Source organism: Sinohyriopsis cumingii, chromosome 2, assembly GCF_028554795.1.
Source record: "Sinohyriopsis cumingii isolate HCF-2022 chromosome 2, ASM2855479v2, whole genome shotgun sequence".
In the NCBI taxonomy this organism is placed as follows: Eukaryota; Metazoa; Mollusca; class Bivalvia; order Unionida; family Unionidae; genus Sinohyriopsis; species Sinohyriopsis cumingii.
Genome location: NC_142962.1, coordinates 170,249,088 through 170,269,211, shown reverse-complemented (window position 1 = coordinate 170,269,211; position 20,124 = coordinate 170,249,088). Strand labels below are relative to the sequence as shown.

Here is a 20,124-nt window from a genome sequence, read left to right as displayed (position 1 = left end):
CAAGATTCACCCAATGTTTACAAAAACAGAAGCATTTGATATGATATTTGTCATGTTTACCCCGACCCAGAGTAGCCCAGTTTGAAACATGTATAATCAAGGTAATTCTGACGGGTCATTGTTTGATGTCGAACATTGCCGAAGGCTAGCACTAATCCCTTAGGTAAGATTGTTGTGGCTAGAATAGAAGAACCGGACATCGGAGTTGCGAGGCGCCCGATAGCCAGTTATCACCTAGGTGTTGAAATGTTCCCAGATCAAAAGAAATTGCATGAAGAAGTGAGAGTGTCCTAACGTCTTTCTCCTGCAAACAGACAGACAAGTTGAACTGGCCGCTAAGACGATTGGACAGGGGCACAGTGCCACCCAATCAGAATCGAGATGGGGGAGACCTTGATTTGGGTAGAATGATATCCCTGCATTTTCCGGCAAAAGTTAGTTCGCTGAGAGAAATTACCCAGAGAAGAGGTTAGCGTAACTCCAAATAGCCATTTGTTATTGGCGGAAAAATCTTAGAGCGGGAAGGTCTAAGTACAGAAAGCTTCAAACGGTCAGTAGATATTTGTTCGGTCTTTGTGGAATGCGACTGCATTTTAATTGTAGGTCGTATGTATACTTTATTATTACTAGAATCGTAGTACGAAGAATTACTTTGTTTTGTTAATATGTTTGCATATTTTGAAGGAATGAGTTGATATTTGTAAAGAATTATATAGCTTGCTAGCCGTCGTAAGAGTTAATATTGTAATTTACTATGTGGGTGTTTTATAGTAGACTAACACATATGTTCATATGATTATAGATTTTGCCATTGTTGAACATTTGTAATGTACAGACATGAGTCTGATTTTGTCAGATTGTAGTACGATGAAATTATATATATATATATATATATATATATATATATGTACTGACGTGACGCAATGTATTGATGTCTGTATAACCAATCGCTGATACTGTGTTATTACGCCATTGTTTACCCAGCAAGAAGTGTGTGGGAATTTCGATGTGTATGCATGCGTGGCCGAAACAGTGACAGCTATCTGATGGTTAATTGTCGTTATAGTGTGAGGTGAGGTTCGATAAAACATTTGTTAATGCCTTGTGGTTTTTCACAGGAAGCTTTGAGGGACAGATCAGTTAAAGTTTGGTCCCGTAGTCTCGGATAGAGAGACGGAGGAAAGGAGAAGAAAGGAGAAAAGAAAGGTGAAGTGAAGTCTGGAGCAAAGTTGGAGGAGGATATAGTAGAGAGGGAAACAGACAAAGGAGGAGTTAGAGGAATGGAAAGAAGGAAGAATCAGCGGGAAGAAATAGATGAGTTGATGCAAGGACAAGGGGAAAATCGAACTCACACTGTAAATCACGGGATGAATTAGGCTGTCACTTGGTCGAGGGAAAGACGAGTGATTGGAAGTTATCGGTTTTAAATTATCACATTTATTAAATTGTTATTGATTGAATTTCATCTTCGTGTTCTCTATAAGTTAACCGTCGGCATTGCTGACTGGGGGCTCAGAGCTGTAAATCTACATCATCACTAATTTAACTTTCTAACCTAACGAGCCAGGGTGGAACCTTCAATTTAATTTAATTAAATTATATTGGGAGAACCCCACCCCAATACGACAGAACGCCACAATATTACCTGCCACTGAAAAGGTCATCTGAAATACCCTGCCAAACTTAATAAGTTTGCTATTAAGCTGTTTCAAATGTGTGGGCAAGCAGTAGATATTTATTGGCTACCACATTTACACTGATAAAAACAGGTGGAGACCTTGATAATTACTGTGAAGGACAAGAAGTAAATAACGAATTGCAATGAGTAAAACATTGAACATTGGGATTGATTTGCAATGCGTGTGTGGTCGTTTAAATGAGGAACATAAAATGAACAATTTACATCTGTTGAAATATGACAAACGAGATGTAAATATCTCCAATTTTCAGGAAGCAAAGGTAGCAATCATCAATAAGACAATTTTTGTAATAAATGCACCTGTAATGATATCAGCTTGTATTGTGGATTATATGAAAAACATGGGAGGAGTAGATATAAGTGACCAGATTAACTACTACAATCGTGTACTAAGGAAAACCAAGAAATGGTGGAGAAAACTATTTTGAATGCACATACTGTAAATGCATATTACATATATACTCACATATAAGCCAAATTATTTTAGAGCAACAAAATAAAAGGCCTGGAAGAAGGGAGGTTGGCTTATCTGTGGGCCAAGATTAAACCTGAAAGTTTGTAAGATATTTTTGTTGACTACCATAATGGCTGTACATGTTGGTATGTGAAAATATTATTTTCCGTGTCCTAAGACATATATGCATGTGAAAAAATACATTATCAGTGAAAACTTACTAAACTGTTATAAATTACTATGATTGCTTTTGTTATTACTTTGCATGTGCATGTTTTCTGATTTCTCTAATACGAAATTAAATAAAGGTAAACACAGACTTCATAATTCATTGGGCAAGTTTGAGTGTACCCCAGAGACCCGGTTGTACTATAATATACAGTACATATACACTGCAATTCGTGCCTAGTGTCACTTGAATCCTTGTGTATTCCCAAACATATTAGATGCAGATTTTGCTTTAATTTTTTGTGTGTGACTGAAACGCATTCTTCCAGATAACATTTCAGCTATATGGCAATAGCTGTTTTATTTACATCGATCCATGTGCTCACGAGTTACTCTTTTTCAGCGATATAATCAATGCTACAGAATTGAGGTAATCTTGATGGAAAGGTACACTGGTTCTATTGTGCAAGGCACAACTAGCATAACTATTTCATGTTCAAGAAAGAATGGTAATAATAGAGGCTAAAATTGTGAATATAGATCAACTAAGATCATCATCAATCTGTTTTGCTTTTGTGTTTTGGCAGAATAAAATTATAATTTTTGACACAATGGAAAGTTGGATATTTCAGCGTCTCCTTTGTTTATAATTAGTGGATTTGTCTTATGTTTTATGACATCAGTAAAGGCCAGTTAGTCATTAAAACCCTGAAACTAGCTTGGTCTTGATCTGATTAGCCCTATGACTATTGGCAATAGCCTTGATACATTTTTGACAATATTTACCCATCAGGTAGGTAATGCCTATTTCCAAACCTTGTCCAACTCACATAATTTCACATAGTCATTATATGGGCATCCAAGTTTTTTGACAAAATGAGTATTTATAAACATGACACAGTTTTTCAAAGGCTGCCTTATTCAGCAAAGTAACAGAGTCCTCACTTTCACAACAGCCTGGGGCTGTCATCTCAGCTCATGGGCTCTCATTGTACCAATTTTAAAGTTTTTGCAACCAACTACAAATGTTCCCAATCATGTTATATGCAGAACAAACTGAATATGTCATCTCATCCTTCTTCTTGCTATGGGTTAGCCATGGAACTTGCTGCTTCCTGGTATCTTGGAATTTTCACTCTCATTTGGTTTTATCATACACAGATATTTAGATTTTCTTGTCTTTTGGGGTTGTAGTGGCAGATAGACACTATAAAAATAATATTTCAAACACGCAAAACCACATAACAAAAAGTCAATCACCTAAATGCTTGATGCTCCTATATGATTAACAAAGTAAGCACCCAAATGACAATTTATGTTAGATACCCAAATGACAATGATAATTTGGATTAAATGGCATAGGCATGATCTTTGTTTTAACTACATTTCACTTTCACTTTTGCCATGTCTGACATGTAAATAATTAAAAGAATAATTTATATAATCCTATAACATGGGATAGAAATATTTTTTTCAATATCCACAATTTAAAATATCAGACCCTACAGACCACCCAGCTTTAGGAAAGTGATGGTCCTTCTGAAAATCAGGTGGCTTCAGGCCAGCAGACCTGTGTTAGTGTCAAACCCTGTTGGTAGGTCCCAACATACGGTAGAATTTGAGAAGTGCTGTCGGGTCAAAATTGTGTTCACTCATTTATGAAAATAAGGGGAAAAAAACCAATGCCTGACATAACTACATGTGCTTAGACAAAAAAATAAGACCATAAATTTGCAATCATATTAATTAATGTTTGTGAGTGGTGACATCAAGAAAGCCAATTTCTGAAAATAGATGCACTCATGTTAGCAGTTAGAAAGGTTTTAATTCATTCATATACCAACATTAGTGCTTTGTTGTGTTACTGAGTATTTAGTAATGGTAATGCTTTATTTGCAACAAAGTAATTTAGATGAACAAAATGGTATGAAGGTAGCAGACAATTTTGTACTTGTAAAATTGGAAACTTGGATTAAAATGCAGTATCGTTTTAAGGTATACATTTCCATCTTTTATATAATGTATTTATTGTATGACTCTAAAGGATACATAGTAAATCAGATTTTCTAGGTTACTGGTTCAAGGAGTTCATGGAGTGGGTCTTCATGTTGACATTTAGAAATCACATTTTCATGTGCATTTCTAGTCGAAATATGGGATATTTTTGTACACTTTATGTATACCACTTTCCATGATTAAATTACAATCATTCTTTCTTGATACAAAATGGATTTTTGAACCAAAATAACATGTGATCCAATGTTTACATAAATGACGTATCGTTGCGCAGAATTACCCGACACACAGAATTGGCTGACATGGTGGTATATGTTTTAAAAAGTGATGTCCCCGGGTCAAATGTATGTTTTAACGGAACAGTCCTGATTAAAACCCACTATCATATTGTGTGTCAGCCATTTAAATTATTCAGATAGCACCTATTTATAAGTGAGTATCATAAACCTTCTATGCCAAATGCACAGTAAAGTACAACAGAATGCTTGTTCTTGGCCCCAATGTAAAATGCAAGCAGTTATAACAAGCTGAAGTAATAAGATGCTTACTTGAAAAAACAATTTAAGTCATGACAAGTACTGTAAGACCTCTAAAGTTGTACCTAATTAGATCAAAAGATGGGGGCCCCGAATGGCCAAGTGGTCTAAAACGCTCTCTGTTACAGATCACTGCCATCTCACCTCTGTCTACGTGGGTTCGAGTCTCGGATTCGGCTAATGTGGGTATGTGTGAAAGCTTGCCAGTAGCTTCTCGTGGGTCGGTGGTTCTTTCTAGGGATTTTCCGGGTTCTTCCTCCACCATTAATACTGGCCGCCATGCATAGCTTATCGTGTGCTGAAAAATGGCGTCAAACCCTACAACAATAACAAAGCTCAAAATACTAGGAAACTATTTTATAATTGCAAAATTATACAAAATTTGTATACTTATATAGACTAAAGACTGTTTAGTACATTCTTGAATACAAGTTTGTTCTGTTATAATTTTTGAGTTACATTATATGGCTAAATTCCTAACTAATATCTATTTCAAAGCATTTGTTATAACATTCCATTGCTACAACATTTATTTGGTTACAGCATTTGATGTATGCAGTCTGCTAAGAAACTTACCTTAGTTATAACATCTGATCAACTGATGAGCCAAAACCAGAATATTTAATGGCAGTCATTTAAATAACAAAGCATTGGGAAACAAAAGCGTGATAATCACATGTCATTCATAATCAGTATATAACATAGGCCCAAGAAACTGTGGCAAGTAACAAAAGCATGATAATCACACCTCATGTATAACCAGTACTTTAGAATCACAACCTGTTCGTTGATTATAATTAAAGCATTCTAATGATTCCCTTAACTATCAGTCTCCACCTGTATGCTAACCAACTCTGTACATCTCATAGTAAATCTCTCTTGTGTTTATTTTGAGCTTTGTTGTGAAAACACCTGAAAATCTGCCAGTCAGAAAAAGAAAAAAAATGCATCTTCAGACATAAAGCTCTATCAGCATTTGCATGTCATTAAAAACATTTTAAAAAATCACATATTAATAGAAAACTGATGACTTTTGATAATTTCTTTCCAGCCAATAAATAAAGAGCTAAATTAATAATCGTTAAGTAATTTAACAAAGATGTTTTCACATGAAAGTGATCTGACTAATTGATTGGCTGATACATGTCGTCATTGTATGTTGATACTTTCATCACATCATGAAACTAACTGGTTTACTGGATTTCTTTCTTTCTTCATCATTACATGTATTTACACACATAAATCATTTTTTGAAAATGTTACTACCATTAGATGAAAGTTCTGACAGACTAATCATATCAGTATAAATTATTTGCTACAAGAATGTACAAAGCCATCAAACATTGACAAATACATAGAATTAATTTTTATATGTTTCTCGGATATAACGTAAATCCCCTTTTGAAACATCATAAACAATCTGAAAAATATTTCAGGACACTCCTGGTAAATTCTAAAGATATCACTCCATCATTCTTACTTTTACACTGCATTTCAACATAGGGCTTCCCTTGTGGACACTGACAAATGTAATCCGTGATAGTTGACCTACAAGTGCTGCCATTTTTACAGGGACTGCTGTCACATGGATTGGCAGCAATCTCACAGTTCACTCCACTGTATCCTGTGTAACAATACAAAATAGGTTACTGCTGATGGTGATGGAATACTGTGAATTCAATACTGTTGTTAAGTTCCAATTGGATACTGGTCATAATGACTTAATACTATGAATTCAATACTACTGTTAAGTTCCTACTGAACACTGGTCATAATGACTTAATACTGTGAATAAAATACAATTGTTAAGTTCCAAGTGAACATGGATCATAATGACTTAATACTGTGAATTCAATACTGTTGTTAAGTTCTAATTGAACATGGGTCATAATGACTTAATCTGTGAATTTAATACTATTGTTAAGTTCAATTGGACACTGATCATAATGAATTCAATACTATTGTTAAGTTCCAAATGAATAATGGTCATTATGACTTAATACTGTGAATTCAATACTGCTAAGTTCCAATTGGATACTGGTCATACTGACTTAATACTGTAAATTCAATACTATTGTTAAATTTCAACTGGACAATGGTCATAATGACTTAATACTGTGAATTCAATACTTGTAGTGGAGCAACAAATTGAGGGATTTTGTAGATAAACACTTTCAAAATTGTTACTATCAATAAAATCAACTCATTCACTGACCAATCAGAGAATTGAATTTTGAGTTCAGTCTCAGCTGAGTGTTAGAGAACATTCTCAGACTCTTCAGGTCTGGGAATGATCAGCAAGTTGAAAACCTGCTACTCCAAGAGAGGTCACAATGGAAAATATGTGATGTATGGCCAAAAATAATATTATTCAATGCAATGTATTCTTGAAATTATTTCTGCAAATATCTCATTACTCCAGCTCACTTTGACGTTTTGAAAACAAATTTACAGTATGACATGATATTCTGTGTTTGGGGCTTGAATAAGACTTTTGTTAATAGTCAATAAAATAATGAGAACACGGACACATCTCAACATCATTTAAGGTAAATGCTCTACTTCTTTTTAAAAGGGACAAAAAACAGAATAGATTTTGAATGAAATCTTCAACCATTAATGAAATCTATGCTTTACTAATATCTAAACACAGGTAAATGCAACAAGAATTTTAAAATAATAAGCAAGAAAAATAATCTAATTAGATATAAATGTAAAACTCGTCAGCTCAGAATCTCAAGATTTGTCCATCAAAGTGTGAGTGGCAGAGTACATATATAAATATCTCCTGAATTTCAAGAAATCCTGAACACAACTGATGCGCTAATGGCAAATGATTGATATGATAATGAATTATGTATTCTGTCTCTTGGATATTACATACACCAGGCATTGATATTTGGGGAGAAGAAAACATGACTAAACAAGAAACAAATGGTTCTCCCCATGCTGTTTAAATAACCAATGCATTTAAGCATAAAAAGCAGCAAATCTAGTGAAATGTATCAAAATTCACAAGCACATTGACAATGGAAAATATAAGTCTAAACAAAGGCTCATGTGGGCCTGAGATGGCTCTTTTTTGACATATGCCTAATTGTTCAATGCAAGAGCATTTCACCAAGAATTCTGGGCCAGTAGGATGTGTTATGTTTACATTTTTCCCAAAGCTGTTAATTGCATAATATGAAAATAATTATTTGAAGATTTGCTTTCTTTTTCTCCATATGTTTATCCATGTTAAACTGGCACATCATTATTCCAATATTAAGAGGCCAGAACACTACTGATCAAAGTTGTCAAATTCTTTTGAATGAATTTTGACAATGTTTAAATGTTTGTTATATTTATGGCAACAAGTTCTAAATTTGTCTTGTAAGACTCTGAGTTCTAAATGTGTGCTTTAAGACATTAAATCCTAAATGTGTGTTGTAAGACATCATGTTCTAAATGTGTGTTGTAAAGCATTATGTTCTAAATGTATGACATTAAGTTTTAAATGTAGGTTGTAAGACATTAAGTTCTAGATTTGTGTTGTAAGACATTAAGTTCTAAATTCATGTTGTAAGACATTAAGTTTTAGATTTTTGTTGTAAGACATTAAGTTCTAGATTTGTGTTGTAAGACATTAAGTTCCAAATTTGTGTTGTAAGAGACTGAGTTCTAAATGTAGTTTGTAAAAGATTAAGTTCCGCATTCAGGTTGTAAGACATTAAGTTCTAAATTTGTGTTGTAAGACCTTGAGTTTTAAATGTGATGTAAGACATTAAGCTCTAAATGTGTGTTGTAAGACATTAGGTTCTAAATATGTGTTGTAAGACATTAAGATATAACTGTGTTGTAAGATATGAAATTTTAAAAGTGTTTTGTAAGATACTGAGTTCTAAATGTGTTTTATGACATTAGGTTCTAAATGTGTTTTTAAGACATTACATTCTTAGTTCTAAATGTCTGTTTTAAGACATAGAGTTCTCAATGTATGTTTCATGACATTAAGTTCTAAATTTGTGTTGTAAGACACTAAGTTCTAAATGTGTGGTGAAGACATTAATTTATAAATGTGTGTTGTAAGAATTTAAGTTCTAAATATGTGCTGTAAGACATTAAGTCCTAAATGTGTGTTGTAAGACATCAAGTTCTGTGTTTTGTAAGACATTACATTCTAAATGAAGGATGTAAGACACAAGTTCTAAATGTAGGTTTTCTAAATGTGTGTTGTGTGACATTAAGTTTCAAATGTCTGTTGCATGACATTAAGTTCTAAATGTGTGTTGTAAGACATTCAGTTCTCATTGAAAATTGTAAAATATTAAATTCTAAATGTATGTCGTAAGATATTATGTTCTAAATGTGTATTGTAAGAAATGAAGTTCTAAATTTACAATGTAAGACATTAAGTGCTAAATGTGTGTTTAATGACATTAAGTACTAAATGTGTTTTGAGAGACATTAAGTTCTAAATGTGTTCTGTAAGATGTTACATTCTTAGTTCTAAATGTCTGTTTTAAGACATGAAGTTTTAAATCTATGCTGTAAGACATTACGTTCTAAATTTGTGTTGTAAGACATTAAGTTTTAAATATAGGTTGTAAGACATTAGGTTCTAAATGTTTGTTGTAAGACAATAAGTTTTAAATGTAGGTTGTAAGACATTAGGTTCTAAATGTAAGTTGTAAGAAATTAAGTTCAAAATGTAGGCTGTAAGACATTAAGTTCTAAATATAGGTTGAAAGACATTAAGTTTGAACTGTAGGTTGTAAGACACAAGTTCTAAATTTGTGTTGTAAGACAATGAGTTCCAAATTTGTATTGTATAAAATTAAGTTATAAATGTAGTTTGTAAGGCATAAGGTTCTAAATGTGTTTTGTAAGACATTAAGTTCTAAACTTTTTCTGTAAGACATGACATTTTAAGTTCTAAATGTCTGTTGTAAGACATGAAGTTCTAAATGTAGGTTGTAAGACAAGAAGCTCTGAATGTGTATTGTTAGACATTAAGTTCTAAATTTGTATTGTTAGACATTAAGTTCTAAATTTGTGTTGTAAGATATTAAGCTATAAATGTAGGTAGTAAGACATTAAGTTATAAATGTAGGTTGTAAGACATTAAGTTCTAAATGTGTGTTGGAAGACAATGAGTTCTAAATTTAAGTTGTAAAACATTAAGTTCTATATGTAGGTTGCAGGACATTATGTTCTAAATGTGCGTTGCAAGACAATAAATTCTAAATGTGTGTTGTAAGACATTAAGTTCTAAATACAGGTTGTATGACATTAAGTTCTAAATGTAGGTTGTAAGACATTAAGTTCTAAATTTGTGTTGTATGACATTCAGTTCTATGTGTGTTGTAAGGCATTAAGTTCTAAATATTTATTGTAAGACATGAAGTTTTAAAGATAGATTGTAAGACATTAAGTTCTAAATGTGTGTTGTAAGACATTCAATTCTAAATGTGTGTTGTAAGACATTAAGTTCTAAATGTGTGTTGTAAGACATTCAATTCTAAATGTGTGTTGTAAGAAATTCAATTCTAAATGTGTTGTAAGATATTAAGTTCTAAATATTTGTTGAAAGAAACTCAGTTCTAAATGTACTGTAAGAAATTAGGTTCTAAATTTATGTTGCAAGACATTAAGTTCTAAATGTTGATTGTAAGACATTAAGTTCTAAATGTAGGTTGTTAGAAGTTAACTTCTACATGTAGTTGTAAGACATTAAATTCTAAATGCATGTTGTAAGACATTAAGTTCTAAATGTAGATTGCAAAACATTAAGTTCTAAATGTAGGTTGTTAGACATTAACTTTTACATGTAGTTGTAAGACAGTAAGTTCTAAATATTTGTTGTAAGACATGAAGTTTTAAATGTGTGTTGTATGACATTCAGTTTTAAATGTGTGTTGTATGTACATTCAGTTCTGAATATATATTGCAAGATATAAGTTCTGAATGTTGCAAGACAATGTTCAGAACTAGAGATTGCATTATCATGCAAGTAAGTTTTTAAAAATCCATCTTATCACATTATTTACATAAATGATTCACTGTTTTCAAGAAATTATATAAGTGTTATGAGAGAAAAAGAATGAACAAGTAGGTAACATGCTTAAGGCCATGCATTGGAATTTAATAAGACAAGTCATGACCAAGAAAACTGCAGTTATACACAAGATCTCTACACGAAAGATATTGCTACTTGTTATACATTGGTATTTGTATCCAAGGGATTCAAGTGACACACATTCCCCTACATTCTTACAGACAGAGGTCTCCATTTTACACCAGTACAGTGGTCCCTTTCTTATACAGCCATCACTTCTGAACCAGGAAAAAGGCCTTATAAGATGGGTGGCCTTTCCAGAAGGGGACAAAATTAATTGTGATAGTATATGTATGTAGTAACAAAGTTACATACTTCAAAGCATTTAATATCTTCATTTACTATCTTCATTTAAAAGTAATATTAATTATTAAAAGGTTATTCCTGTCAAAAGAATAGACTTATTTCACCTGAATATACATTAATAGTTCCTATTCTTGATGTAAACGTGATATGTGAGTGAGTATTGTTGTCATGCACATTGCAAAACAATTCTGAAAAATCATTTAAATCTTGGTACATAAATAATTCTCTTTCCATTTGCTCCATTTTCCCGCTCCTGATGAATAATCTTATCAGTTACGACATTATTTGAGTCTTTTCAAATTAAATTGTTTTATTTGTCTTTTCTACATAAAACTGTTCAGCATGCACACCCTCCTCACCCTACCCGATGTCGTCGAGTAGAATAACCAACTTTCTTCTAAAATAATGTCTCCTTTTACGTGATGACATGTTAATGTTTGGTAATCATTTATTCGGCTGTTGCTAACTGTATGCGATTGAATTATGCTGATGACTTTTGAAGAGTGAACAAAATGCATTCTTTGTAAAGGCAGCAATAAATGTATTGTCACATGATTTTTTGGTCTTTGTCTTTTGGGCTTAAGTTACACACATTCCCCTTCATTCTTACAGACAGATGTCTTAATGTTACACTAGTATGTATGTATTAGTGGTTAATGTCATTAAGTCATGGTTACCTGTTATACACTGGCATTTGTATCCAAGGGGCTCGAGTGACATACATTCACCTCCATTCTTACAGACAGATGTACCATTCTCCAAGTTACACCAGTCCTTCACCAGTTGACATGCTGTCCCAGTGTAGTCTGAAAAACAAGATCATAACATATATGGATAGTGTTGTCATACAAGACACAGTATTCTGACAAAGTCCAAATTGTAACTGTCAGAATGCAGTGCCTACTGTACTCAATAAGCCCATGTGTGTACTCAATAAGCCCATGTGTGCACTCAATATAGCCCATGTGTGGAGTTAATAAGCCCATGTGTGGAGTCAACAAGTCCATGTGTGGTATCAAGAAGCCTATGTTGCACAATACTTCCAACACCTAAAAAGCATTACATTGTTCTTAATTTTTTCCTTTTCTAAGAATGGCATATATAGCTCATTATTCAGATTTCATAAAAGAGTACAAAAACTGACCCCAGACCAATCACAGACTGCTGACATACCTGGCTGATGGGTGTTGGCATTGCAGGAATATGGGTGTTTTATGCATTTAATAGCTGGGAAAATAAAACTGGTGCCAATGCAGTATCCAAAAATCTAGTTGATTAGATCACAAATATAAATATTCGCCCATTTATCACCATCGTTAGAGAGTAGATGGCTTTATATGTCATTCTTTGGAGTCTTTCTCTATATCTAAATATAGGCAAATTCATCATCCGTGTCAATATTTTCATTCAATTATTTACTTCCTTTAAATTAGAAGTCCTTAGATATTTACATTATATTGTTTTGAGTTTATTTAATAAACTTTTATTAACATTACAATCAGTCTTTTAAGTAGACTATTATTGTTTATTATGTACACATAAAGTAGCATTGGTAGATGTGGCTTGAACTGGGTACAGGTGGCTTAAATTCTGTACAGGTGGCTTGAACTTGGTAAAGGTGCCTGAATTGGGTACAGGTAACTTGAACTCAGTAAAGTTGCTTGAATTGGGTACAGGTGGCTTGATGAGTGAAACTGTAAAGAAGTATTTTATCTCTTTTGTTTTTCTTTCTTTTGTGACCCCCACCTAGTAACATAAAAAATTAGTATGAGGGAGTGTCACAGCAGACATGGACCTTTGTTCTCTTTTATTTTTGTAACTATTTATGTTTTTCTTTTCCACTGCTTTAGTGTTAAGTATATATGTAGCTTTGCAAGAGTAGGAAGCTTGGATCGTACAAAAAGCATGTAAGCCAGGCACATGCTGATGAGTCTACTTTTGCTGGTGGGAAAACTGATCAAGTTGGCAATGGATGTAAATCTTTGGTGTACTGTGGATGGTATGGTCTATCATTAAGAGAAGAAATGGCTTTCTTAGCATGTTGGCATATTTCTCAATATCAATGGGACTATAACCATTGTGTGGAACAATGGATTTCAACTTGGGAATTAGTCTTCATGCTGTTAAGAAAGGGAATTCCCTAGTCTGCACCTCCTGACATAGCTTCACATCAAGAGTTCATCTGCTGTTTTGTCAGCAGGAAATTAAAGACAGGAAATCAAAATGAAAGTAAATATTTTCTTGTCAACTATTGTACATATAAGTTGAAGTTTAGGAAATGAATAATGATATAAAAAAAATTAAATCCATTTACTAGCCAAAAGTATTGTTTTTTATTTCCCCATCAGTATATAGTTCTCTGTAAAATAATTAGTGGTCTCATACATACGAAAGTAGCTAGTTAATGAGAAAACAGACAACAGCTTCACTGATCAGACTGAGCCTGCAACTAGTCTGTCTCCGTATTGTTACAGCATGCATGGTTATCTCTATCAATTTGTAAAGAGTATATTTTAGCAAATGTAATGAGAGTGGGTCAATTTCAGCATGATTTAAAAACAAAAAATTCAGACATTGCATCTTTCAAGACTTGATGATAATGTAGTATATGTATAGCAATAGATGCCTAATAACTCAGATCTCCTTGAGATTGATATTCTACAGTTTATTTCTTAAAACAGAATCATACAGGTATAACCATCTCTAGTTTACCTTGTGTATTGGTCAAGCTTTATGTCACTTCCACACCAGCATCAATAAAGATAACTTTTTCATGCATTAGTCCATAACTTGCACAAAAATACAAGAATATGGTTGTGGTGGTGGGGGTTTGGATAAGTTATTTAGTACCAAACAAACTGGACTTAAGTGCATCACCCATGGGAACACCAGATAAGATGGCTTGGTCTGATCCAATGGGAGGATTCAAACCTGCAATGTTTGATCACGAGTCCAGCACACTAACTATTGAACCACTATGGTTCCATTCTGACATGGAAGATTTAATATTTCTCCTTAAATTCTTCAAAATGCAAACAGCTTTTGGTTCAAAGTCAACTTCAGCAAAAATAGACTGTAAAGTTAGTTGTTTGTATGAATAAAAATAACTATTGATAGAATTAATACACATAGTTACATAGAGGTTAATAAATATGGAAAAAACAAAATCTGCAGTATAATACATCATAAATTTATGTTATATTGCTGTAAAAATGTCAACTCACTTAAGTCAGTATAATACATTATAGATTTATGTTATATTCCTGTAAAAATGTCAACCCACTTAAGTCAGTATAATACATCATAACTTTATGTTATATTGCTGTAAAAATGTCAACTCACTTAAGTCAGTATAATACATTATGGATTTATGTTATATCCCTGTAAAAATGTCAACCCACTTAAGTCAGTATAATACATCATAAATTTATGTTATATTGCTGTAAAAATGTCAACTCACTTAAGTCAGTATAATACATTATGGATTTATGTTATATTCCTGCAAAAATGTCAACCCACTTAAGTCAGTATAATACATTATGGATTTATGTTATGTTCCTGTAAAATGTCAACCCACTTAAGTCAGTATAATAAATTTATGTTATATTCCTGTAAAAATGTCAACCCACTTAAGTCAGTATAATACACTTTGAATTTATGTTAATTCCTGTAAAAATGTCAACCTACTTAAGTCAGTTCTCAAACTGCAAATATTCATCTCAGATTATTTTAATTTTTTCCTTGGCAAAGCAAAATATAGATATATATTCTTTAATTTTTCATACAAATTATAAAGAAAATGTGAACTTTTCTCATTAATTAACATTTTTCAGTGTTTTAAATATGTATTTAGTTTTAAAATGCACACTCTATACAACATATTTGTATGCATTTGTAAAGACTTTTCATTTAATACCTAGCTGACAGGAGCAGCTGGCTGAGCCTTCCTTTTCTTGGCATGACCCATTGTTTGTACATGGGTTCGTAACTACATTACACACAGGAAGTCCTGTCTCACATGTCACACCCTTAGTGTTGCCTGGGCATCTAGAGGATGATGAAATAAAAGAAGTCATTAGATGAGACAATACATTTATCAGATCATTCTTTGAGCAAATATCTGCAGATATGCTGGTCAGTGTCGTTTGTACTGTGATGGAGTATGCCTTCAAAACTGTAACAAATAATACTTTCAATTCCTTCTCAATACCAATTTTAATTAAAGCAGTTACTGTAGCTTTGCAGCTCAGAACTACATGTATATAACATTTTTGTCTGACCATCAAAATCCACTCCTATTGAGATGTGATACTACCAGTCTGAATGTGTTCTATATTGACGACATGCTAGTATTTAGCTTTGCAGTTTAAAACTTTTTAAAATTGTCTTACCACTAAAATCCACTCAGATTGGAGGTGTGCATGACCAAAACTTTACCCAGACTGACCAACCATACTCCACCAAGACTGACCAATTAGACTTATCCTACCCATCCTTTACAACAACTTATTATATTTCCCACATTATGATTCCAAGCATTCAATGACAGAACAGAAACACACATACAGCTGAGTCAAGACATGTTCTTCACTGCTCAAAACATGTGTATTTTGTGTGGAATTGACACTGATAATAAATCCAGGTCCAGTGGAATTGAGTAGAATCAATATAAAAATACATCATTCATGCCAGACCAATTGGAAATGCTGTTGCAATGCACATTAATTCACAATATGACTGTAAATTTCAATTTTAAGCAGACCAAAAATGACGATTCTTTTTTAAATTGATGTTGAGTGCATGACAAACTTCAAATTTCAATGGCAGAGTTATGTGCGCATTAATGTTGTTGTGTATTGATGAATCTGCACTTGTGCATCTAATTTGGAATACAGCATAAATTTAATTACTTTGTTTCTTGTAGTGTATTTTTTTACATAATTAAGCCTTAGGTAGAATAAGAAAATGAGTATATAATAGAAAGGTTACTGCATTTGTAAGGGAAAAATGAACTCATTTTGTTGGATGCATACTGTACTCCATGAGGTTGTGCAGTATCCATCTGATAAAACACGTTAATATTTTCCCATAGAAATGCAATAATCTATAATTAATTTAATGAAACTTGAAGGAGCAGCAGGTCTATAGATATGGGCATCTTCAGATGATGATCCATTAGATATAACAACTTTTATGGAAATTCATCAACATTTGTGGGACAATATGTGCTAACAAATGCTGGATAGAAGAATGGACAGAAGGACATAGAGAAGGAATACTATATAACCTTAGTGTCAATGGTGGAGATGTGAAAGTTGCATAATTCCTCTGAAAATATTGGGAATGATTTGTCAACATGTGTATCTCCTAATGATGATCATCCTACATGTGTACTGAGTCTCACAGCAATCAAATAACAATAGTCCCTTGGATGATCATCCTGCATGTGTACTGAGTCTCACAGCAAACAAATAACAAGACTCCCTTGAAGGGACTGATACTCTAATTGTAACAAGATAACCAGGTTGGATTTCGGACTTATAACAGAAAACTTTTGATGCTGATACAAATACAATGTTTATTGATGAATGACTCAAATAAAAAAGAATTATGATTAATATGTGCATATATAAGATCCAAATATTGGACAAATTAACACAATCCACACAAACCTAATAATGTAACAGAGATGTGAATACAAGTAAATGACCTTACACAGTACAAGGACAAAGGTTAAAGATTCACAGTAATTTCAAATGACGAAAAGAATTATGTGTTTTACTCAAATAATAATAATAATAATGAGGACTCTGTATAGCGCCTAATATTTAGAAGCTCTAAGCGCTTTACAACATTAGACAACACCTATAAGATAAAAAACGTATAATGATAAGATTACAAAAACACAATGAAATTAGAAAACATTAAAAAAAACATGCTGAGAATATTTAAGGTAGGAAACATTATTAGGTCATTAAGTTTTTAAGTTAAATAGTAAAAATGATGTACTTTAATTTCACACGACAAAAAAGAATGATGTGTTTTACTCGAATAGTACAAATGATATACTTTACTCATATAGTAAAATTATGTATTCACTCAAATAGTGAAAAATGAGGTACTTTACTCAAATAGTAAAATTATGAAATGAGGGGACAGATATCATACAAAATATCATTACAGTCCCAAAACACTGGGTATAACAAATCCAAAACATAGCCCATGGCTAAAAGATTACATGTATGGAGTTACACAAAGCACTCCATCACAAGCATACTAGGCTACCAGTCACACTGGTCAATCAAGCAGTCAGCATTACAGGTTGTCACTGACCATGATTCAGCTCCTTAGTCAATCAAGCAATCAGCACCCAACAATAGGTCAGCTATGCCTGATTACCTACTACTCAACCAGCAACACACTGTTCAATCAGCTGCACGACCACTGTTCAAACAGCTCTGTCGCCAACTCCATTGTCAGCTGAACAGCCGCTATGGCCAGCACCAAAGCTGTCATGGTTAACTTTTATGGTCAACTCTACAGCTTGTACCCCATCAACCCTGACCACCATGGTCAGCTCCACAGCTACCATAGTCAGCTCTGATCACCATGGATCAGCTCCACATCTGCCACTGTCAGCTATGATCACCATGGTCAGCTCTGATCAGCTGAAAATAAATCCGACACTGTTTACTAAGAATGACATGGGCATATATTATAACATGTAATGGCGTTATATACGGTAAGCTATACAAATTGCATTATCAGCACAACATTACAAAGCAATAAAAATGTTCAGAAGTGAACCTACTTGTGTCCGATAAGAATCCTATGGTACTAAACATTTCTTAATAAAATGCAATTTTATTGCTAATTTAGATCTCTTTTTAAGTCACATACAAGAAGAGAACATATTTGCATTATACTACGCAAGTTGAAGCTACATAGAAAATATACAAAAATAAACATGGTATTATAATAGGTATAACCTATAATGTACATAAGAAATTAATAAATAACTCACGTACCTCTACAGCTAAAGATTGGCAAGTCCTTAAGTAGACTGTTCAATGATAAGACATTCTGTAATGAAAGATTTCGTCCTCCGATGAGGTATTTATACACAGATGATGCAGCCCTTCATTGTCTGCGTGCTTGTGCGGCATAGGATGAAAAAAACCTCACTGTTTCGAAACATTTTACAATATGCATAAATCACCCTCAGGTATCGTTGTACACAAAAACTAAAACCAGAGTACATGTATTTAATAAATAAAGGGATTTATACAATTTCGTGACACTAATGACTCCAAAAATTAAAGATAAGACCATTTCTTTCGTATAAACTGCTGATCACCTATCCCATCTTGAAGTATCAGTCCCTAACCCTTCACCTTTATCTGCTACTAAGAGAAACCACCTTCCGGACATGTTTGCAAATTTCTTCCATGACAAAGTACAAACCATTAGAGATAAGCTTGACACGACAATCTCAACTGAGTCGTCGTCACCTTAGAGTTGGGATACAGAACTGGAGCGGCAACCATTAGCAGCATTTGAACCTGTCTCTATGGAATTCGTACGTACAATCCTGATGAAGAGTGCACCAAAGTCATCTAAACTTGATCCAATTCCAACATCACTGCTGCTTGAGTGCTTAGATCCAGTATTGCCTTCACTAATTGATGTTATTAATACCTCTCTCTCATCAGGGGAATTCCCATCATTTTTCAAAACTGCCATTGTAAAGCCTCTCCTGAAGAAACCAACACTAGACCATATCGATTTAAAGAACTACCGCCCAGTTTCTAATCTCCCATTCATATAAAAAGTCTTAGAAAAGATTGTTCTATCCCAGCTTCTGTCTCATCTAAATTCAAACAGTCTTTTTAGCAATGTACAATCTGCATATCGCCTTTGCCACAGTGCTGAAACTACTCTTCTAAAAGTAGTTAATGACATTCTCTCTGCATTGGATAGCGGAAAGATTACAGTCCTCACCCTCCTTGAATTGTCTGCAGCATTTGACACCATAGACCATGATATATTACTTCACCATCTCCAGCATGTATTTGGCATTCATGATACAGCCTTACTGTGGTTCAAGTCCTACTTGGTCAACAGGAAACAAATTGTATCTGCAAATGGAATATACTCCAGCCCAGTTGATCTATGTTGTGGTGTTCCACAGTGGTCTTTTCTTGGACCTTTTCTCTTCATTCTGTACACTCAGTCGCTCTCAAGTGTCATAGATCATCATCTAGTGTCTCACCAATTGTATGCTGATGACACCCAAATATACAAATCTAGCCACCCAACTGAAGTTGATGCTACAATCCAAGGTGTAGAGAGTTGCATTTCTGATGTGAAATCATGGATGACATGTAACAAGCTGTAGATGAATGATGATAAAAATGAGGCAATTCTGATCACAACAAAAAGACTTTCTCATTCACTTCCTTTACCTCAAGCAATAAATATCAGCAACGCCAACATTAAATTGACACAATCAGTACAAAACATAGGTGTTACTCTGGACAGTCTCTCACATTGCACCAAAATGTCATGAACATATGCAAGGCTGCATATCTTGAGCTGAGATGCATCAGCTTAATTCGCAAATATCTTTCAGCTGATGCCACTAAAACACTTGTGTGTTCATTATTACTTTCAAGACTGGACTATTGTAACTCAATTCTGTCTGGTTCATCTCAATATCTACTCCAGAAACTTCAAAAAGTTTCAAACACAGCTGCTCGGATCATACTTAGAGTATCACAATCAGATCACACCTCCCTGCTGCTCTGTACCCTATACTGGCTATCCATTCGATCCAGAATCAAAC

At 33.6% G+C, this 20,124-nt stretch overlaps 1 protein-coding gene across 1 annotated transcript in view; it reads right to left on the bottom strand.

Moving 5' to 3' along the window:
• Positions 1 to 20,124, bottom strand: part of LOC149806285 (uncharacterized) — a 478,750-nt gene that overhangs the window by 333,860 nt on the left and 124,766 nt on the right. The window contains exons 18-20 of the mRNA XM_089935589.1: positions 15,196 to 15,326; positions 11,957 to 12,085; positions 6,354 to 6,497 (exon numbers count right to left, since the gene is read on the bottom strand). Coding sequence (XP_089791715.1) covers positions 6,354 to 6,497; positions 11,957 to 12,085; positions 15,196 to 15,326 — 404 coding nt within the window. The remainder of the gene's footprint in view (positions 1 to 6,353; positions 6,498 to 11,956; positions 12,086 to 15,195; positions 15,327 to 20,124) is intronic.